This window comes from Podarcis gaigeae (genome assembly GCF_964106915.1).
Source record: "Podarcis gaigeae genome assembly, chromosome: 6".
NCBI lineage: Eukaryota > Metazoa > Chordata > Lepidosauria > Squamata > Lacertidae > Podarcis > Podarcis gaigeae.
Window position 1 is genome coordinate 48094262 of NC_139682.1, and position 15165 is coordinate 48109426.

Here is a 15165-nt window from a genome sequence, read left to right on the forward strand (position 1 = left end):
ACTCTTAACGGAAGGCAATGACACTAATTGGGCCCCCGCAAGAGAAGAGAGTTGGTCCCTCATCCCCATGCCATCCCGACCTAGCCATAGGACCACTGTCTTTGAAGGATTTAGTTTCAATCGGCTCCCACAAAACCATCCAGCCACAGCTTCCAAGCATCTAGTCAGTGTGTTCGGGGCCGAGTCAGTGTGGCCATCCATCAGCAGATAGAGCTGAGTGTCATCAGCATATTGGTGACAGCCCAGCCCAAAGCTCCGGATAATCTGGGCAAGGGGGCGCATAAAGATGTTAAAAAGCATCGGGGAGAGAATTGCACCCTGCGGCACTCCACACACCAAGGAGTGGCGCAACGACATTTCCCTCCCTAGTGCCACCCTCTGTCCCCGACCAGAGATAAAAGAGCACAACCAGTTACGGGCTATGCCCTGTATCCCCATGTCTGCGAGGCGGTGGTCCAGAAGATCATGATCAACCATGTCAAAGGCTGCTGACAAATCTAAAAGTAGAGGTAAAAGGTAGAGGTCTTTCAGAGTCCACACCTGGGAGGCGTGCTGTGGATTGCCTGCGCTCTGCCATTGATACTTTAGGGCTACTCTATAAACTCATTGCACTTCTGGGACGTATGTGGTGTTGAATCTTGCTAGCTTGGTGGGCAACACTTGTGTGACATGCATGAGAGAAGCTGCCATGAGATCCACATTTGACCCTAAAAAATAAAACATGTGCTGGATCACTGCTGATGTATTCTAGGGATGCCAGATCTACACCCAGAAGGAGCAGTCAGCTACATTTAATTCTGATGAAAGTTTACTGAAGATCCATGGCCAAGGCTTGCCTCTGTGTTTGGGCCCAGATTGAGAACACCGAAGTCAATATTCATCATGGTGGTGGAAAATGGTGGAAAAAAGAGACAGATCCTTGCAGGTGCGTATTCATAAAACATGTTTTATTTTCACCTATGTCTATGCTGGAGAGTACAGACTTCTCAACAGAAATGCAGCCCAGGTACTCTTTGGGATTGTTGTCTCTGCCTGGAACAGATAAGCATGTATGCATCCTCTGCAGGTTGGAATAACATTTTGCTTGACCTGCAAACCACAGAATGGGGGGAGTGAGAGATGGGGCCATGCTGTACTACAAGCATTGGGCAACCTTTCTTGATGGTGTGAGGGGAGCTTTCTTGGCTGTGCTGTATGGATTCAGAAAAGTGCAGTAAAACAGTGGGAAGCCTGCCTTTTGTTTTGCATACATAAATACATGCATCCCTAATCTTGTTCTTGCCTTGCCCTCCCTCCATTTTTTTTTTAAAGGGGTGGGGGTGGGGATTTCCAGTAATCTCCTAAGAAACCATCTGCTGCCAGCCATTCTGTCTAGGCCCCAGACTCCCCCTTCATCTCCCTTCCCAAGCATGTTTGCAGCTGCACTGCACATTTGTCATGCTCACGCATTGCCTAAGGCACCAGGAATGGTGAGCACATACAAAGGTTCCTTTAAAAAAAGAGGATTGTGCTGTGTGCAGCTTGACTTCTTCCCACTGTGCTGACACTCTACATTTGACCTTATCAGTAGGGCAGACAGATTCAGGGCAGATTCACGTTTGACCACTGCAGATCTGACAGCGCAGCTCTCATCCCCAAAGTCTCATTCAACTAAAACCCCTCAAGATGCTTATGTGGAATGTTGGTAGCTGACCCAGGCGTGGGAGCAGGAGCCGACAGCAAATGAAATCAGTGGTAGCGATTTGCATATCTTGGTTTAAATAGATGAACCTTCTAAAATAGCCTAACATTCAGGAGCCTTAGAAACCCACAAAGATGGCAATCATTAATGAGCAAGCCAGAAGGTCAAACTAAATGGGGGAAAGCCTATTTGTTTTCTGCTTGTCTGAAGGAGCGCACTGCATATTATGGCAGTGGGGGGAATTCACTCACATTCTCTCTCTTTAAACAGCTAGGAAGCGGCATCAAGGGATTATTTTCAGTTAGGATCGAGCACTTTATGCTGTTTAACAAAAGTAAATACCAGGCCCAGTGCATGATCCTAAGGAGGACTTCAGTACCCACAACCATAGCGGAGCTATTTCTAGCTGTGTTCCTTATTCTTACCTCCACTAAATATATATACTCCTTTGGATGCCCTATCCAGTAAGGGAAGGAAGATATTTCTCTCCTGGCAGCTTAGTGTGGACTCAGAGCATATTTAGATTCTCAGCAGGGACCCTGTGGCACGTTGCACACAGACAGCAGGCACAAGCAGGTGGTTTGCTGAGAGGCGAGTGGTTCTGGCACCCTGTGGAGAGCAGGCAGAGCCTCCCTTTCAGCAACCAGCCTAGAGCTTGCAACAGGGAAACCATGTGGGTGGCATCCACTCGTGACTGTGCCAGTTTCAATGGAATAAAAAGGTTGCCTTAGTGATGAGGCGTAGCAACATCCACCTGTAGGACAGGAGCAAAAAGAGCTCCTTTCTTCACTGCTTTGACCAAGAGGGTGCAAGGAGTGACCTGAGTGGCCACAAAATAGGATGGGGGTCCTGCCACTCTTAAGACATTGGCCTACAACCCAGTCCCTGATGGGCACCAGAAGAGGGCAGCTATGAAATCAAAGGGTGAGAAAAGCTCAGAACTGGTTTTACTAGGATTCAGCACCTTGTTATATATCACCATGGCATTGCCATGCCAGGGTTAGGGTTCATGGTGCAGGAATACCACCAAACCAGAATTAAGCACAGGAGAGATGGGAGGGAGGTTTGGATCCAGGGCTCAGGGGTGGAAGTCTTACATCTGCACTAGACCGTTGGTCCCAGTGGCTTTCTTGCACCGAGCTTTCAGAAATATCTCCTCCCAATGGTGGTAGCTCTGGGTTTCGGGAATGGGATATGCTTGGACAAGATTGTCCCTGCTGCCTATTTTGTCTGTTATCACACAGCCCCCCAGACGGAGAATGCAAGGCACACAACAGATACTGCTCCGTCTGCTCCCTCTTCCCCTTGTGCATGTGCTCTGAGTGGGCAGGAGAACAGGCAGTGACAGCAAGGGGGAAGAGTGGTAGGGCCAGAAGGCTCAGAAGGAAGAAATGGTTCCCAACAATGTCAGCTGCTGACAACCAACACTTGCAAGGTTTCCTTCTGCACAATTCCCTGTGATCAAGCTAAAAAACACAACAACACACCCCAATGAATCCTTGTTCATAGCCCAGTATGAGCTGTTCATGTCACACGTTGTGGTGCCTAAAACTCTGGGCTCCTTGCCTCACACTGCCAAGGGCATTTCCACACAAAGAAGCAAATTTGCCAAGATCAAGCTCAGTGATACGGGGATATCCCAGAGTCCTCTGTTCTGCTTCCTCTTTGGTGGACCAAGGAATCCTGGGAAAGCATCACAAGGGATTACTCTATTAACGAGTATGGGTATTTATGGCTCTTCAAAGAGGAACAAGAGTGGGAAGGGTTTGCTGAGCAGATTGTCCATGCAACGACAATCCTACTAGTTCATGTCCCTTTTCCCTAGAAAGGTTCTAGAGGTGAGTCCTGCTACTCGCACAACTTAAGCTTTTCTAGTATAACATTAGAGGCTAGGAGGTGTTCTGAACAGGGGTTTAAAAGTGTGGGTACCCACACATGCTAATTCGTACTTGCACACATGTGCATACTGAAACATAGGCTGCTTCCATCCTCGCTTCAACTCATGTTAGCATTCTGTTCACCCATCTCCAGTAGACGAGAACTGGGCATTGGGCGGCTGCTTAAGAGAACATAGGCTTGCATGCAAAAAGTCCCATGTCCAATACCTGGCATCTTTCATTAGCAGATATCAGATACCAGGTTTGGGGAAAACCTTTGTCTGTGTCCTTGGGAGAATCCCTGCCGGCCAAAGTGGATAATACTTGGCTAGTTGGACAGATGGTCTTATCCAGCATGAGGCAATTTTATATGTCCTCTCCCCATTAAATGTGATAGATACATGCTGTGCGCATGAGAGAGTTGACACTGCTGCATCTGCATTATGTATCTGTGGCCCTTTGGCCATATGCTGATTGAGGTCTGTAGGGATTCAGGCTGCAAACCCTTCTCCCTTCATCCCATCTATAAGAGCTTGCAGATGGGGAAGGCAGATAGCTTTCTGCTATGAGTGCAATCTGTGATTTTTTTTCATTATCTGCAGCATGGATCTTTCCAGCCCAAGAAGCAAAGGGGTTAAGCAGCAGTGAAGTCAACAGGTAGCCAAAAGGAGCTCTCACATTCCCTGAACGCCCCCCCCCCCGAGAAGTATAAGAGCTTCACAGCTATTAAATGTCCTAGCATGAATAAATATGTAGCCTATACTGTTACAGTACAAGGTCATCAATTTTTTTGTATTTACATCAACAGCCCTAGTTGATATGTTTCCTCATCCAGCAAACATGCACAGGGAAAACTGTCCTGTCTTTTGCTTACTCTAAAATAGTTCTGATTTTGCTCAGAAAACAGATTGACAGAAGAAATCTGTAAGGGGACGAAGGGGGTCAGAACATGGCAACCTACCATGGTTCCAGATGAGCTAGAGAGAATTCAACCACAGATTTATAAAAATCAGCTGTCTTATTGCTAAATTTCCCCTGCTTTCACCATCCTCACATTTCATTCATCTCATTCTATTAATTCTTCAGCCTCTCCTTTTCCTCCCTCTTCTGGCTTGCAGGCACCTCACTTGGACTGCTGCTTCAATTAGAGGACTTCTCCTTCCCAATAACATGCCAGAGAAAGCAAGCAGAAGCCCCAGAGCGAGTCAGTTAAGATGGGAGATTTGCCCCTGACAGCTGACTTCCATCTTCACTTTGGGCTCAGGTTGTTCTTGGGCGTCTCCCTAACTGACTGATTGCAATGAGCCTCAGGGCTGTGAGCAGGGTTCATATGGCTATAGCACAGAGCTGTGCTCTTCAGGACTTATCGCTGCTTTGGACCCATTCACAAATTTGTGCAATACATTCTTATGGCTTATAGTGTCGCCTCTGCACACCAGCCCTGAACTCTCCCCTTTCATTTCCCACTTCAGCCAACAGATAAACTGATGGAGCCTGAATGCAGATCAAAGGGAAACCTTTGCAAGGGGACCGTCTCAAGGGCCTTCCCCCATCCTTGGCAACCCCACATGGCTTTTCAAATCCAGCCATTTCCAATGGAGCATTCTGAGTTGGACAGAGCAGGTGGGATTCAGCCTTCTCTGTTAGATCCCTTGAGAATAGGTGCAGGGTTAAGTCCCCTGCTTTGCACAGGGACCTTCTCACTGCAATTGCTTCACCTCCAGTGACGTCATGCCAGCTGCCCCACAAAGAGCACAGTCAGTGCAATTCCAGATATTTAATACAGAGACTTATCTTGAATGCTCAGTCTTTCTCCCTCTTCTCTGCTGCTTCTACACCCCACTGCCTGAGTCACATACAGTGGTGTATGTCACAGGGCGAGGCTCAAAGGCAGCACATGCCTCTCTTTGGGTGGAAACGCTCCTAAACATGGCTGTTGACGGGAGCTGAGCGGCACCTTCATTTCAGCTGCTTTCCCCATAAAGCACCTGGAGGTTGTCTACCGCTTGGTCTCCTAAAGCAGGGTGAAGAGGCTGCCCAATGGCTTTGGCGTTTCCAAGATCTAGATAGCCTCCCACAGTCTCCAAATTTGCCGAAGTTTTGCAAAGACGGAGAGCTGCGCTCTGGACCCCCAGCTTGACCCATTGGGTGGCCACAGTAATGGGAATCTGCCAAGCAGGCTGCGGAGAGGGGAAAGCAGGAGATCTGGGACATGCCACCCCATGTTCTTGTTTCTGCTGCATCTTGGAGCAAGCAGGATGGGTTTTGGATGAGGGGGGATAAGGAATCCCACCTTGCCAGCTCCCAAGGCTGTTGGTTCCCTTCTTGCATTTGGGTGCCGCGAAGGTTTGGGTTTAGCTCCTTTTATGTTTTAACAAGAGCTTCCTAGTGAAGAAAGACTGCGTAACTAAACTCTCCTCTCTACTATGTTTCTTTAAAAATTCAGTTTTTATCTCTGTCATAGTCCCACCAAAAGAAAAAAAAAGGAAAAAGGGAGAGCAGAGGTTTCCAAAACAGGTCTGCCTGCTTACTAGAAAAATTATTTGAATTATGTCCTGAAAAAGCCTGGTAATGGTGGGAACCTCCGTTTTCTGTAAAAATAAATAAATAAATAATTGTTTGTAGCAAGAGTTTATATATATATATAGATATATAAAAAAAATATTATTGAGCCATTTTTTAAAAAGTCAACTTCCCCCACCACACTCCCACAATACCGTGGCTAATTGGGGTTTCTGCCATCTCTGGAGCTACTGTGGAGATGAATATGATTTAATTTGCATGAAGGCGAACAAAAACCTTGGTTTCTAGGCCCCTTTGTAACATCCGATGGAGCAGGCTGCCACCTACGGAAGCTTATGCCACCCTAATATTGTTAAGTCTCTGAAGGTGACACTGCCATTTCTGCTGCAGCGGATGAGCCGGGGCTGCTCTTCTGGTATTCATACCAGCACAGAGACTTGGGGGGAAAGCCCCTCCCAGGGAAAGTAAGCAAAAGCGACAGCAGGATGCAGGAAAACCTAGTGAAGTCTGCTGGACCCTTTTGCCCGTGGCTGAGATGCTCACAAAGGTTCCCATGAGGGCAATCTGAAAAATCATGTCATTCCAAAGAAACGGAGGGCTGAGGACAGACTGTGCTTCAAGAGCAATATTGGGAGATCAAGGTTTTCGACACTGGACTGTGGGCTCGACAGGAGGAAAGTAACAAAGCAATGCCATTACATACTGTGGCAGGTCGGAGAACAGTACCAGAGAATAGTGTTATGCCTTAAGGGATGTGGCTGCATCCTCAGTCTTGTTTCCCAGTGCCAGAACGATCACAGCAGCCCCACTAATTCAGCCCCTGCCTTATCCCTGCCGGATCCTCTCCCGCCTTCGCCCTGCGAGGCCCCCACAATGGGCGTGTCGGAGAAGACAGAACTGACAGAGTCCGCATCCGACATCTTCCGCTCTGCCTTCTGGGACCCTTTGGCCGCCTGCTTGGGGGAGCTGTTGGCTTTGCATTTGCCATTCTGGCCTTGCGCGTTGCCAGGCGCCATGTGCCGGTTCAGCCCTTCCTTGCCTCCACCGGTGTTGTGGTTGGGTGTGGTGCTGAGCACCGAGGAGTTGATGCTGTCCTCGCGCTGGCTGGCCTGCTTCTCGCCATTGCGGCAGCAGCAGCGGCAGGGGGTCAGGTAAAGGTAGATGAGCACGAGGATGACGCTCAGGATGCAGCCCACCAGCGTGGTGTAGGCGGTGTTGAGGGTGTCCGGGGTCCCATGCAAGGAGTAGTTGTGGACCGTGACGTGCACATAGAGGGTCTCGTTGAACACCTGGCTGACCGCATAGCAGGTATAGGGACCCATGTCCTCCACGCTGATGTTTTTGATCTGAAGGCTCCCGTTGGTCAGCATGGTCATGGAGCTGTTGTCGCCCTCCTGGGGGACACGCTCGTAGCGGGGGGTCAGCCACTCTCTGATCACCACCCCTCGCTGCCTCGTGTCGCAGTTGATGATCACCTTTTCCCCGCGATGGACCTCCAGCACTTGCTCATTGAACTCACTGCAGTTCATGCCCCCTGGGCCACTGAGGCTGGAGATTTTGATGCTTTTGCTGTCTTTCTGGAGACACTTGAGCTCCTCCTTGAAGTCCGTGGCGGAGCTCAGCTGCCGCTTCTGCCAGTGGGTGAAGAGGGTGTAGAGCGAGCAATGGCAGGTGAGGGGGTTGCCGTGGACGTAGAGGCCGTTCTTCACCCAGGCCGGGAGCTTGTTCACCTCGTCCACGGAAATATCCTTGATCTTGTTGCAAGAGAGGTCCAGCAAGGCCAGCTCGGGGAAGCCCCCCTCGTCCTTCTTCAGCAGCTCATGGGGGAAGCGGCTGATGGCGTTATGGCTCAGGTACAACTTCTGGAGCTTGGTCATCTCTTCAAAAGCCGTCCGGTCAATCTTGGAGATCTTGTTGCTGTAGAGCAGCAGCACCTCCAGCTTCACCAGGTGGCTGAAGTGGTTCTCCCCCAGCTCCTGGATGTTATTGGACGAGAGGTCCAGGTACTTGAGGTGAGGGACATTGGTGAAGGCCTCCGTGGAGATGAAGGAAAGGCCGTTGTGGCTGAGGAACAGGGAGTGCAGGTGGCGAAGCGGGGAAGGCGCCCACTCCGCCCGCAGGCGCGTCAGCTGGTTGTAGCTGAAGTCCAGGGCAGCCGCGTACGAGGGAAGGGGATGGGGGAAGACACTCAGGTTGGCCTTGGAGCAGCTGATGATGTTGCTGGCGCAGACGCATTTGCTGGGGCAGTGTGCCGCCGAGCCCCCTTTCCGGGCAAGGGCCAAGCTCAGCAGCAGCGCCAGCAGCCAAGGAGCGCCCCTGCAAGGTTGCGCCAGACGACGTCGGGGCACCGAGGCATCCTGACCCCACATCGTCAGGCTCAGCCAGGGAAGGTCACGTCCCTGTCACAGAGAAGCAGGCGGGCGGGAACCATCGGGGGGAGCGCAGGGTCCGACCCTGGCGGCGGCGGCGGCGAGTGCGTGCTGACCGGGGCGATAGGAGGCGGCGCGCCCGCGGGGCTCATCCCCGGAGCCGCGCCTGCGGGATCCACCTGCTGCGGAAGGCGAAGGCCGAGCTGGCGGCGCCCGCTCCCTCCAGCCCTGCTGCGGAGCCGCCGACCTCGCCTGGCGCTTTCCCGCCGGCTCCTCCCCTGCTCAGCATGTCCGCCGCGGAGCCCTGCAGGCGGCCACGCGGTGTTGCATTGCACCAAGCGCACAGCCTCCCGGAGCAGCAGCGCCAACCAGCCAGCCAGCCGGCCGGCCACTCACTTGTTCGCCGGCCCACGAGCTCCTCTCGGCTGCTTCTTCCCCGGGCGCTCAGCCCATCCCGGCTCGCGGGGGCCTCTCCTGCCCGACGAGGGCGCGATCGGGTCGGAAGGCGAAGCAGCCGCTGCTCTGGACGGAACCCGCGCAGCCCCGCCGCCGCCAAGTGGCGAGGAGGGGGTTGCCCAGCCGGGCGTAGTGCTGCGCTTCCCGCTGGAAGTGCCCGGGGGGCTTTTCCCGGTGCTGGATGCCGAGGAAGGCGGAGCCTCAGGCTTCCGGTGCGGGGAGGATCGGCAGTGAAGTGGAAAGCCCGACGAGCAGGAGCACCAGCCAAGGCTCAGCCAGGCTGCTGGAGTGCAAGGAGGGAGGGAGGGAGGCTGGCTGGCTGCGCGCGCGCGTCCAATGAGAGCCTGCGATGCTCCTCCTGTACACCAGCTCCTGGCACACTCGCACCCACCCACAGCCTGTCAGCAGAGGAGGCTTGGCCCCGCGAGACACAGTTACTGGAGAAGATTGCTGCCCCCTGCTACACGCACACCCCCCTCTCTCTATAGCAACGTGCAAGGAGCTGTGTGGTTTTTTTTGGGGGGTGCCGGTGATGTGCACCCTAGATCTGTGAGGGGAGGCAAGTTGGAAAGGTGCCCCCTGGCCCTTCTGCCGGGTCCTCCCCGCCTTCGTTGCTGGCCCCGAGGTCCGCTTGGAAACCTCTCCTTGGCAGGCGCTGGAGAGATGACGAGCGAGAGCAGCCCGCGCTCCCCTCGCCAAGGCCGCGTCTGCGCGCTAGAGGAAGGGATGCTGCTTCTGCCTCCTCCTCCTGAAAAGAAAGCCGCTGCAGAGTCGTTTGAATCATGCGATGATACTGTTTTGAGAAACATGATATTTATTGAGGGTGGACGGTGGGGGGAAATGCAGGAATGGGGAAGCGCACCTCCAGTCCGGCTTAGATGCTGCCTCTGGAAGAGCGAGTTCGAAGGGTTGGAGGCGAGCTACCCAACCAAGGAAGTGGGGCAGGCTTTGAACCGGCGAATTGGTAGCGAAGAAACCCCCGGCAGGAGATCTAGCTATTGATGCTGCAGGAGCGCAGGAAGCCTGCGCTGCGACGGGCAACGTGGAATTACTGGGGTGGAATCTACACACATATAAAAACCGTTTTGAAAAGGCTTGTTTTTAAAGCGTTTTTAAAAATACATTGAATTTTCCATAAGGCTCACTATCACCATCTAGTGTCACATTGTATATTGCACTTAAGGTAAAGGTAAAGGTAAAGGGACCCCTGACTAAGTCCAGTCCACAAGGACTCTGGGGTTGCGGCGCTCATCTCGCTTTACTGGCCGAGGGAGCCGGCGTTTGTCCGCAGGAAGCTTCCAGGTCCTGTGGCCAGCATGACTAAGCTGCTTCTGGCGAACCAGAGCAGTGCAATCTTGCTCCGGTTTGTGGGAAGAATCCAAGGTACAGTCATACCTTGGAAGTCAAATACCTTGAGCGTCGAATGTTTTGGCTCCCGAACACCGCAAACCCAGAGGTGAGTGTTCCGGTTTGCGAATGTTCTTTGGAACCTGAACGTCCAACGCAGGTTCCGATTGGCTGCAGAAGCTTCGTGCAGGCATTCAAGAAGCAGGCATGACACTTGAATAAAAAAAATGGGGGGGGGGGAGGTAAGCCCCGCTCTGCATAATTGATCACATGACATGGTGTACGCACACCATTTGAATGGCAATGTCCATCAACTTTGAGAGGGCCCAGCCCCTTCAAATATTTTTATGGGGGGGGGTCTGAATGGACCTTGGCCCCTAGTGGTTGCACTAGTATTCAATACAAGAGTTGCCCCAAGCAGTAAATCTGCTTTTAAGGGGGAATACTACCCCATCCAAACTGGGGGTTCACTTATTTCTAAATAATTTAAAACATACCTGGAATTTTCTTCCTAAATAACAGGCAAGCATAAGGATGAGGTGAGAGAAAGGGTTAAGGCTGTTTTTGCCAGTGATGCTTAAAGTGGATTTGCATGCCACATTTACAATTCAAATCTAAACCTTAACATTGGCTGTAATTTCTTCATTTCAAGCCACAATAGAAAGCGTATCTGTAGTTACATTCATCCCTTGCTGCTATCTTTGCCTTTCAGTCCTTCTGTTCTTTTTTTACATTGTCAGACCTCGGGCTGCCAGGTCTGTGGGCTATAGACCTGTCCCTTTTCTTCAGTTTTTTGCTTAAACTGCAAAGCCCTGGGCACATAACACTATATAAGCCAATAAGGGGAGCATTCAATTTAAAATGGTGTTTGCCTACTTTTTATCCCTACTCAGCAAATCCAGGGTGTGGGGGGGGGGGGCGTAGTTTTGAGACCAAAAGGTGTTGCAAGGCCTGCCTCTCACTTTGTGTCTTTTCAACATACATGTACAAAATGTGTCCCTTCGGACATGCAAAACAACAAAGACAGAGCGACAACAAACACAACCACAAGTGTCATGTGTGATCCTCCTGCCTGTGGTGGAATTGCCTACAGTGGCACACAGTGGTGTCGTACAGCTGTAAATGTGTGTACTCAAATGCAATGTGTAAACCTGCCTTTAGCATCTCTTGAAAGCATCAGGATTTGTATAGCAGGAAGGAAGATATGTGTTATCTCACCGGGTGTTTTCACAAATAACTCTTGAGAATGCCTTTCTAGTCTGGATTGTGTCATGAAGGCTGAATGTTGTTAAGAAGGTACAGATGGGAGAAGTGAACTATTTTAAAATGGAATGCTCTTGTCAATCAAGCTCCTTCATTTGATTTACAGATGCTGAAAATGCAAAAAAACCAAAACAAAAAAAACTTAAGTGCAGAGTGCGAAATGGCCTCCCTCTCATTACATCGAGACTTCCCATTCCAGCTCAGGAACTGACAGGTCTTCACCATAATAATTTTCGCTGCCACAGCTTCTGAACGGAATTTAATACAAGCGCTAGTAGGCAAAGAGCAGGTGCCCTATCTTGTACCACATACGAAACCTTCATCAGCATTTATTATTCATCATGCATTTGTTAAAAGTAATTTATTGGCCACCTTTCCAGTTTGCCTAGAGCAGTGTACAAGAAAAATGAAACAATTACAAAAAAATCTGCGAAGAACAAAATAAACCACACGGATAAAGCAAATATACCAGCCTGGTGATCTGGAGGTCAAATGGAAGTGATGTTGTTTTGCAAGCCCTATAAAAGGCGAATAGAGAAGGAGAGTGACAGACTTCATGGTGGATGTTAGGCTTGGTGCCAGACTTTAGTGCAGGGGTCAGCAAACTTTTTCAGCAGGGGGCCGGTCCACTGTTCCTCAGACTTTGTGGGGGGCCGGACTATATTTGGGGGGGGGTGGAATGAACAAATTTCTATGCCCCACAAATAACCCAGAGATGCGTTTTAAATAAAAGGACACATTCTACTCATGTAAAAACACGCTGATTCCTGGACCATCCATGGGTTGAATTTAGAAGGCGATTGGGCCAGATCCGGCCCCCAGGCCTCAGTTTGCCTACCCATGCTTTAGTGGCTATTGTCATGGTGTTACCAATGGGACCTTATCCAGCACCAACTTGGGGCCCTGCCTGGTACTGCTGCCCTCAGAGCCCCATGTGGTGTGGTGCGGCTGCTGCTGCCAGTCACCTCACTGCCTCCTCCCCACAGATGTGTTTTATTGCTGGTGTTTTACTATGGAAGCTGCACTGGTGTTTGATTCTGCCTATAGGAGGCTGCCATGTTTAGAGCCTCCAATATACAATGTCTGGTGTCAATATTGGGTGTTGTCTCTTAGAAAATCTTTTTTTAAAAAATCAAAATCCTTGGCACTCTTTGGAAGGGGACATTTTAGGAAGCTCCTGTCATTGTCATGGGTGTGGCCCATCCTAGCTACATCTACTCAGAAGTAAATCCTACTGAATTCAGCGGGGCTTACGCCCAGGTTACTGGGATTAAGGCTGCAGCTAACATGGTCCTATCACCAGGCATATGGTGGTTGGTCACTGTAAGAACAGGATGCTGGACTTAGATGGGACAACGGCCTGATCCAGGAGGCTCTCCTTCTGTTCTTATGATATTGTAATAATTCCTCCCAGCATCTGCTACAGAGGTTTTTGCATGTACAGCATGTACAAATGCTTCGGGCTACAAATGCTTCAGGTTACAGACTCCGCTAACCCACAAATATTACCTTGGGTTAAGAACTTTACTTCAGGATGAGAACAGAAATCGTGCAGCGACAGTGGGAGACCCCATTAGCTAAAGTGGTACCTCAGGTTAAGAACAGTTTCAGCTTCAGAACGGACCTCCAGAACGAATTAAGTTCTTAACCAGAGGTACCACTGTATAGCTTCTTCCCCTTCTAAATAGGAAAATTATTAGCAGATTCTCAAAACCTTTGTGGTACTATCTCCAGTTGCACATTTAAATCATATATATATATATAAATCGATATTTCCATTATGGGAGATTGAGCAGAGAGTGGTGAGAGAACCATAGATTCCCAGTCTCTGTAAAAGATGGGTATTTAAATTGCCATAGTCTAATGCCCCAGCTTGTCCTTCACACTGGGTGGTGATTATCTTCATTCTAATCACTCCAATGGACTCCCAAAAATATTTTAATAAGGAAGCACATCTGTTGACTGATGATTCCCTGTATGAAATCCTTGCTAATCTTTGCTGTCCCCTTGTAGACTTTTGCAATGGAGTGTCTGACTGAGGAATTAAACAAGCTCACACCGTCCAACAGACAGCTGGTGGTGGTGCTCCGATGACCCACTGCTGGATAAATCTGCTAAACGGATAAATGTGCATATATGTGCATGCCACCTACTGGTGCCGCTGTGCATACCATGAAATAATCTTCTTAAATGAAACACCCGGCTGAAAGATAATTGAAGTGGTTCCCCTGCACTAGAGGGCTGAAGACTGAATCGCATTAAGAGTAATTGCTAATGCCTGCCGGTGTGTGCATGCTGTGTCCTGGGAATTATTGACTGGAAGTTCCAAAAATCCAGTTCACTAGTAATTATCTGAACAAGCAACGTAAGTGGTTCTTACACAATAAGCCACACTCTTATGTGTGAACCACCCAGTAAACTTTCTGTTAATAAGAGATATAGAACTATTGTCTGTAACGGCCTCAGCCCAGTATACCTGAAGGAGCGTCTCCACCCCCATCGTTCTGCCCGGACACTGAGGTCTAGCGCCGAGGGCCTTCTCGCGGTTCCCTCACTGCGAGAAGTGAGGTTACAGGGAACCAGACAGAGGGCCTTCTCAGTAGTGGCACCTGCCCTGTGGAACGCCCTCCCACCAGATGCAAAGGAAATAAGCAACAATCTGACTTTTAGAAGATATCTGAAGGCAACCCCGTTTGGGGAAGTTTTTAATGTTTGATGTTTTATCACATTTTTTATATTCTGTTGGGAGCCGCCCAGAGTGGCTGGGGAAACCCAGCCAGATGGGTGGGGTAGTAAAAATAAGATGTTGTTGTTGCTGTTGTTGTTGTTGTTAGCATTGCTCAGTCAGTAGGATATTAGACTCTTAATCTCAGGGTCGTGGATTTGAGTCCCATGTTGGGCAAAAGATTAATGCAATGTACAGGGGGTTCGACTAGGTGACACTCGTGGCCCCTTCCAACTCCCTTCTATGATTCTAAGTAAATAAACACCACTTTCTTGTACCCAAGACAATGATGGGATCACTAGGAGATCTTCTAGGAGCAGTTAGTTACATTACATAGAGCTTCAGGCTATGAGAGAGCTCCTGATACAGTGGTGGCACTCATGATGGGGTAAAGAAGGACAACACAAACTGTGCTGGATGTTAAATTTCTATCAGAGCAGTGGAACCTTCACAGCAGCCGTGCAGTTACTCTGACCATACTAAAGTGTCATGCAGCATGCACACAGCTATGAATGAACAGTGAATCTTCTGAGACCAGATGTTCGGAGCCTGGGAACAGGCAGCAGGAGAATGAAGAGCACAGCTGCTCATTCACATAAAGTGATCCACATGATACTAACAGACACTCTTGTCTGCTGAGCATCCCCTTATGTGCACCTGCAACTAAGCGCTGGTAATCTTTACCTTCCTTTACCTCTGCCTTTCTCTTCCTCTTTCCCCCCCAGAAGTCGCTCTATTCCTTGGCTCTCTGTCCTCTTTTTAGCTGCAAATCTTCCTGAAGAAGTTCTTTAGTTCAAAATATGAGAAAGAGGTTTTGGTGAATGACGAAAAAAGATCTCCAAGCTGAAAGAAAGCACACCATTTGAATGAACCATACATAAGCCCCCAGTATCATAACCCCCTCCTCCTGCAGCCCACAGTCCC

General features: G+C 49.8%; 1 protein-coding gene across 1 annotated transcript; it reads right to left on the reverse strand.

Annotated features, from left to right (window-relative positions):
• Nucleotides 1–926: 926 nt before the first annotated feature.
• AMIGO1 (adhesion molecule with Ig like domain 1) lies at nucleotides 927–9586 on the reverse strand. The gene has a single exon (XM_083745267.1). It carries the CDS (start codon nucleotides 8448–8450, stop codon nucleotides 6876–6878), a length of 1575 nt encoding a protein of 524 aa, XP_083601393.1. The 5' UTR covers nucleotides 8451–9586; the 3' UTR covers nucleotides 927–6875.
• Between the last annotated feature and the right edge of the window lie 5579 nt (nucleotides 9587–15165).

What these genes read in the sequence shown, in the direction of transcription:
- AMIGO1 (XM_083745267.1), bottom strand. Translation starts at nt 8,450, where the DNA reads ATGTGGGGTCAGGATGCCTCGGTGCCCCGACGTCGTCTGGCGCAACCT.